The sequence below is a fragment of the Muscardinus avellanarius genome, assembly GCF_963383645.1.
Source record: "Muscardinus avellanarius genome assembly, chromosome: 3".
NCBI classification, from domain to species: Eukaryota; Metazoa; Chordata; class Mammalia; order Rodentia; family Gliridae; genus Muscardinus; species Muscardinus avellanarius.
Window position 1 is genome coordinate 15,903,527 of NC_137788.1, and position 7,175 is coordinate 15,910,701.

Here is a 7,175-nt window from a genome sequence, read left to right on the forward strand (position 1 = left end):
TGATCAGCTCCCGGGCCCTGACCCGACAGTGGAGGGACACTTCTGCTGGCCTCGGACAGTCCCAGACCATGCTCAGAGAAGACTCGGCAGCAGGAGATGGCAAATTTCAGACGGGTGTGTTCGGAAGCCTGGGCCCCTCAAGTCACTACCCCTCATACTGAAGGCCCAGAGGCCTCTCTGAGTCTGTGATCTGGGCTCCTTAGGCAGGGCCAGGCCTCCCAGGCCCTCTGTGGCCAAGGATGAGCTCAAGCACAGCGCCATTATCATCCCAGCTCTCTCCCTCTGCAGGCAGAGCTGCCCAAGCCTGGGAGCTGAGTGGCCTGCCCGCCTGCCCCCGACACAGCACCCCTTTCAATGGCCGCTGCCCCTTAGTGGCGGTTCCACCCTGCAGCACCTGAGCCCTCCCAGAGACCAAGGCCAGGCGACCTAAGAAGCAAGGCGGAGAGCAAAGAGACAGTCCCATCTGCTTGGATCACACCATCTTTTTTTGGGGGATTCCTAACAACTTCCTTTCAGCCATCACCTCTCACCAGACTTTACTTTACCCGTAGCTTGGCACCTCGAAGAGCCACGCTTTGACCTTTTTGTAACCTGGCGCTACTTTACAGGATGGCTGCTCTGTGTCCTACGCGTCTGCAAGTCTTTCTGGCTCTCTAGAGACAGTTTAAGTGCTGCACTAGTCCAAGCCTTCCTGGGCAGCCTCGTGTGCAGTGAGGACAGTCTGCCTTCTGCTGCGCATGGCGAGGGCGTCCAGGATCCACCTGGCCACCCAGCTGGAGGGAATGTTTTATCCCAGGGTCTAGGAAGTACCCATAAATGGGCAAAAAGGAAGCACTGCGGGCTGGGCTGGGCATGGTGGCACATGCCTGTAATCCCAGTACTTGGGAGGCTGAGCCAGGAGGATCGAAATTTTAAGGCCATCCTCAGCTACTTAGTGAGACCTTCAGCAACTCAGCAAGACCTTGTTTCAAAATCATACAGGGCTGGGGGTATAGGTTGGAGGTAGAATGTCCCTGGTTCCAATTTCCAAAAAAAAAAAATCATCTTGAGCGCCGGGCGTGGCGGCGCACGCTCATAATCCCCACGCTCGGGAGGCGGAGACAGGAGGATCGCGCAGGTTCGAAGCCAGCAGTGTGCGCTGGCTTAAGAGACCCTGTTTCCAAATAAAAAAATATAAAGTAGGTCTGGGAGTGTATCCTGGAGGTAGAAGGGCTTCCAGGAACCCCAGTACCACACACACACACACAAAAAAAATAATCTTGATTATGTGCTTTGAATACAAGATGTACAGCCATTACTTCCATTTTACAGATGGGGAAACTGAGGCTCCAAGCCCTCCGACACATCAATGTTCTGGCACCTCCTGGAGAGCTGCCATGAGTCTCCTTAGTGAGACGCAGCCCTGGGAGGAGACGCCCACCTCCCCTCGGCCCCTCACCCCTGACCTGCTCCTGCTCCCTGCCTGGGAGCACTTAGCCAGGTGCTGAGCACCATGTCTATATTATCTCACTTAATCCTCACAATGGCACTCTAAGAAAGGTGCCATGAGCCCCCGTTTGCAATAGAAATTTATAAACTTTAATTAAACGATAGGAACAACAGAAATGTATGACCCTACCAAGGGCCCGCAGCTGATCAGGGGGAGTCAGGATTCAAACCCAGGCCTGGGAGTAAAGAAAGTGGGGTGCGGGGAGAGGTCAGGCCTCACTGGCTTTCTGTGTTGTAGCCCTGGAGGAAAGCCCGGCGGCGCCCTTCAGCGAGATCCTGTCCCCCGGCCGTGAGAAGCTGGCTGCTTCGGAAGGTGTGTGTGGGAGCCGCCAGCGCCATCGCTCCTCTTGACTGAGAGGGTGACAGAGACTGGGCCCGGGGTCGGGAGGAAGGATGTCTTAGCCAGGATCCCAGCGATCCCTCGAAACAGCCCATGAGAGGCAAAGACGATTCACCCCAACTTAGGGATGGGGAAACTGAGGTTTGAAGAGGTGAAGGGATTTGCCCCAGGTCGCACGGCGGGTTGGTGACAGCACTGGGCTTACAGCCAAGCCTCCCAACCCCAGCTCGGGGGCCACTGGCCACCCCACTGTGCCCAGTGTCCTCCAGCACTGTGCCCGGTGTCAGCTCCACGTCCCCATTTGAGAGTGAGGAGGGTCGATGGGAGGGTGCCACTGCCGTCACGAGGACACTCAGAGGCCAGCTCCTTCCATGGTCCACCCTTCCCCATACCAGCCGGCTCAGAAACAGCCTTCCAGCCTCCTGTTAGCTCAGATCCCAGGGCTATCGGCTTCTAGGCACGCCCCTCCCGCTGGGCTCTGTTTCCCCAGTTGGGCAGGGAGCCATTGCACAGGCCGCCTCCCAGACCCCTGTCACCCGTGGCTCTGCAGGTGCCCCGCACGGCCTGCCCGCCAATGTCTTTTCCTCCATGAAGGCCTCGGAGACCATCTTTGGATCCAAGTAAGCGGGATTTCCAATGAGGAAACGGGTCCCTGCTGCATGCCGTTTTCCCGCGTTTCCCTTGGCTGGGCAGGTCCAGCCCAATACTGAGCTGGGCGCTGCCCCCCACCCAGACTACCAGTGTTTTCAGGGTCTCACGTTGCCTCTGTGATCGCCCCACTCGAGTTCACCCACATTGACATGGTTGCTTTGGGTACAGATGTCTCTGGGAGGGCTAGCCTAGGACTCTCCTGGTCATTGGGCTGGACCAGGGTACAAATAAAAAGAGGGACTTAGAAGAACAGGAACCTCCTTGTCCTGCTAATGCCAACTCGCAGAGGGACTTGGGGGGCAAATGTCTCCCCCTCCCTCCAGGCCTCACCCCCCACTATCAAGTGACAAGGCCAGAGAAGGCCATCCATGGATCCTTCCGGCCCTGACTTCCAGAGCCTTCTGGGTGGGCACTGGGGGCCGGGATGACCAGGGACACCTGACTCCACCCGCACAGGCTGAATCTCAACAAGTCCAGGCTGCTGACCCGAGCGGCCAAGGGCTTCCTGAACAAACCACTGGTCCGGGCCCCAGAGTCGACCCCAGGGAACCAGAACTTTGACTACGACTATGTACCACTGGTGAGTACCCCAACTCCCGAGCCCTGCACCCCACTCAGCAGCAGGGCCCTCCTGTGAACGCCCACTCCCCCTCTCTAGAGGAAAGAACACCTTGTCTTAAGTGCAGACCCCCTGAATTCTGGGCCTCCCAGAGCTTCCCAGGTAGCCAGCAGGGCAGAGGGGTTTCTCTGAATCAGCACGACTTCTCCTACGGGGGGGCAGGGGTCTCGGGTGTTGCTAGAAGCCTGCGCCAGCATCACAAAACTTCCTTGCAATCTGCTCTCTTCGCTTTAAAAAGTCACGGGAATTTTGCATTCTACCCCACCATCTATGTGTGTCTGCTTTTTGATACTCAAAAATAAGCCCTGAAATGACTCACAAGTGAGTAAAATTAACACCCCAGGGACACGCACCACGTTTAGCACGTGGCTCCGTGGCCGCCCCCAGCATGCTGCGGTGGGGAGAGAACCCAGGTCTGCAGTGCGTTTCTCTGAATCGAGGGGCAAGGCAGAATGACCTGCCACATGTGGGGCCTCTGAGGGCTGGGGGACCTTGGGGTGCCCAGCGGAAGGGCAGAATTTACCTCACTGCGCACCGCTGACCCTGCTCGCCCAAGAGCAGGGTCACTTTGAATCCTCAAATGTCAGGGCAACGTAGAACTATCCATACATCCACTCGGCAAGTATTTCCTGAACCAGGCTCAGTGCTAAACCCCAGGGAGACAACCCTGAACTGGACACACCTGGTCCCTGCACCCGTGGGGCCAAGCCTCCAGTGGTGCCTGCACAAGAAACCAGGCAAGTCTCACACCTGGGAGCTGTAGGAAAAGAAGTTCGGTTTGGGGGAGATACAGGGAAGACACTTAAACCAGGCCTGAGATGGGGGTGGCGGCGGGATGGAGCAGGACTTCCCAAAGATAGCCAAGGCGAAATAAGCCAAGATGCAAAGAATGAGAGTTACGGCCGAGGGCCGACGGAGGAGAGAGACAGCTCGGAGGCTGGAGGGTGGAGCTGGGGAGGGGAAGAGTCCAGGACAATCAGGGCGAGGTCCCACAAGGCTTTGTAAATCATATTCTGGACTGACCTGAGCCTTCAAGAAGCGCTTGGTCTCTGGCTCGTGGAGATCCTACTGAGTAGAGAACAGACAAAATGATGGGGGTGGGAGGAAAGAGAAGGCAGGGATAGCATGAGGAGGCAGATGGCGGACTACAGAGCCATTTAGAAAGTAGACCTGTTGGGACTTGCAAAGTGGCTGGTGTGTGGGGAGGGAGAGGGAGGGAGTGGGCCAGAGATGGCTGGTTGGTCCCGGATGGTCCCGGTGGCCTTTCTGGGCCTGACTTCCCAGGACAAAAGGCAGGTTGGAAGGGAAGATACTAATCTGGGTTTAGAGAGTGATCCGTCTATTAAAGGCTTAGAGGGGTCTATTTAAGGGGCTAAAGGATATGGATGCTTAGTTGCCCCGGGTATCCCCCAAATTCCCCAGGCCGGCAGAGTGTGGAGCGGGACGTGGGCCTGGCCTGGGGCAGGCTGGGGGCTGGCAAGCTTGAGGCCCACTCAGGCTTCTCCCCACGCAGGTGTGTCTGCAGCTGGCCTCCGGAGCCTTCCTGCTCAACCAGGCCTTCTGTGAGGCCGTCCATATCCCCATGGAGAAGCTCAAGTGGGCCTCGCCCTTCACCTGCCACCGAGTGTTCCACACCGCCCGCCAGCCAGAGTCCAAGATGCCGAGTCCCCAGCCGCGCAGCAGCCCCTCACCTCGACACCTGTCCCCGGAGCCTCAGGCCGAGGGCAGGCTGGGCCTGGAGTCCAGGGTGCTGGTGGAGCACGTGGGGAAGCTGTGGGCCACTGTGGTGGGGCTGGCCTGGCTGGAGCACAGCTCGGCCTCCTACTTCATCGAGTGGGAGCTGGTGGCCGCCAAAGCCAACTCCTGGCTGGAGCAGCAGGAGGTGCCCGAGGGCCGCACGCAGGACACGCTCAAGGCCGCCGCCCGCCAGCTCTTCGTGCTCCTGCGGCACTGGGATGAGAACCTGGAGTTCAATATGCTTTGCTATAACCCAAATTATGTGTAGTGGGGAGGGGGGGAAGAGGGAGGGGCCGTTTCCGCCCGGTGGGGGAAATTTTTGAAGCTGTAGTCAATATACTGGTTTCTAGAAAGAGCCCCGGCCTGGCAGTCAGGAGGCCTGAGTTCAATCCCCAACTTTGCTACCACCTAGTTGTGCAACTACAGGCCAGTCCCTGGCCCTGCCTGGGTCTCGGCTTCCTCCTCCATAAAGCCAGAGGGTGAGATGAGGCAGTTGGACCAGGTCTTAAAGGTTCAAATGTTACTTTATGTCCAAGGTAGGGGGCAGGGCCAGAGGAAATACAATTAAGCCCGATTTGTCTCTGGAGGAAGACCAAGTGGGCACGTGTAAGACAGCAGTGCCCACTCCAGTGACTCCGCACATCCAGATCTGCTAGCTACGCCTAGCACCGGGAGACCCCTCTGTCGGTTTTGCCAGGAGATAGGCTCTCGTCTCCATGGTGACAGTCTAAGGCCCCCAAATCCTACTCCCAAGGCAGAGAAACTTCCTTTCCAACAGTTTGCAAAAGAGTCACTCCAAAGCCAGGCGTGGTGGCACATGCGTATAATCCCAGTACTTGGGAGGCTGAGACAGGAGGATCACAGGTTCAAGACCAGCCCCGGGAACCTAGTGAGACTCCCAGCCACCTAGAAAGATCCTATTTCAAAACAAAAACAAAACTAAAAAATGGGCCGAGAGTATAGCTCAAAAGGTAGAATGCCTCAGTACCAAACAACAACAACATGTTGCTCAGGGGCCTTTCGTTTGGGCGAGGAAGCTCCCTTAGTACACTTTAGTACTGGTTTGCAGATCACCTGTGGTTTCCCATCCAAGAACGGGTCGGTGGTGAACAGAACGAGGGGAGATGACCGGGGAACCAAAGTCTAAGATTGGAGCTGCCGTCTATGCAGAAATTGTCCAAAAAGAACAGACCCACTCCCGGGGTGAGTAAGAAAACTGGATGACCCCTGAAATAACGTACACACCTGCAGGGGTTGGAGAAAGTGAACTCCACTTGTGCCAGGAGTGGGGCCAGACAGGCACCTCCATGTGCATTGCATTCTGGAGTAGTGGGAGTCCCTCTAAACCACATCCCCTTAGGGAAGAGAACGGACTTCTTTGCAACAGAAAACCAAGCTTGGCTGCAGGGCACTGGGGGTGGCAGCTTCTGCTAGGAGGCATAATGTTTGGGGGACAATGAGATGATCTTGAAACTTCAAAGTAGCACCCCCAGGGGGCTCCGCCACCCCGGGCCCACCACGGAATACCCAAGGATTGGCATGCCCCAGCCTCGGATTCCCCTGTGGTTGGTGTCAAGCTGGCCAATCCCGGCCATCCCACAGTCCCCTGGGGGCAGGTCTGAGCCTCACCCAGGAACCCCCAAGCTCCGGACCCCAGGCTGAGTCCATGCATCCCATAACTCACCTCTTTCTAAAGCCTTGGCCTCTCGTCAAATTCTTCTCCCAGGAATGGGCTCCAGGATCCTGACATGAAACCCCAAAGATGCCCCTCTTCGGGGACACCTTAACTGACCAGTGCGGGGGCCCTGTGGGCTCTGGCACGAGTCCAGCCTAGTGACTCAAGGAACCCAGGGAAGGGGCAGGAGGAGGGGCAGGAGGAGGGGCAGGAGCTCCAGCAGAAGGAGAAGAGGCAGGCCTGCCCAGATGCAGTGCCTTGCCCCACAGCCCAGCCCTGGCCTCCTGCATGCCACAGCACCCCCAGGAGGGCCCTCGCTGTTTTCTGAGGACTTAGATAAAGTCCCTTCACTGCTGCCCTGGCTGGCTCTGCTTCAGACCCGCCCTCTGGGGAGGAAGGTGCTACACTGTGCTACCAGGTGCAGGCGGGGCGAGATGCCAGCCTGGGCGTGCACCCGAAGTCAGCGCACCAAGGGGGGAAGGGTCAAGGTTGGCTCTCTGGAAGCCCCAGTGAACGTGAGGAAAACTATGTCCTCTCCCTCCCTCCCCGACTTCAGCCACGCAGCTACAACCCAAGCTGTGGCATACCCTTCCTGGCCCGCCACTAAGGGAAAAATTGTCAGGTTGCTGGTGGGAACGGCTGGACTCAGGTCTGAGCCTGGATAC

At 57.5% G+C, this 7,175-nt stretch overlaps 1 protein-coding gene across 1 annotated transcript in view; it reads left to right on the plus strand.

Annotated features, from left to right (window-relative positions):
• Positions 1 to 5,103, plus strand: part of VWA5B1 (von Willebrand factor A domain containing 5B1) — a gene marked incomplete at both ends in the record, with an annotated part of 40,938 nt that extends 35,835 nt beyond the window's left edge. The window contains 5 exons of the mRNA XM_080691335.1: positions 8 to 114; positions 1,727 to 1,801; positions 2,319 to 2,448; positions 2,936 to 3,059; positions 4,612 to 5,103. Coding sequence (XP_080547461.1) covers positions 8 to 114; positions 1,727 to 1,801; positions 2,319 to 2,448; positions 2,936 to 3,059; positions 4,612 to 5,103 — 928 coding nt within the window. The remainder of the gene's footprint in view (positions 1 to 7; positions 115 to 1,726; positions 1,802 to 2,318; positions 2,449 to 2,935; positions 3,060 to 4,611) is intronic.
• Between the last annotated feature and the right edge of the window lie 2,072 nt (positions 5,104 to 7,175).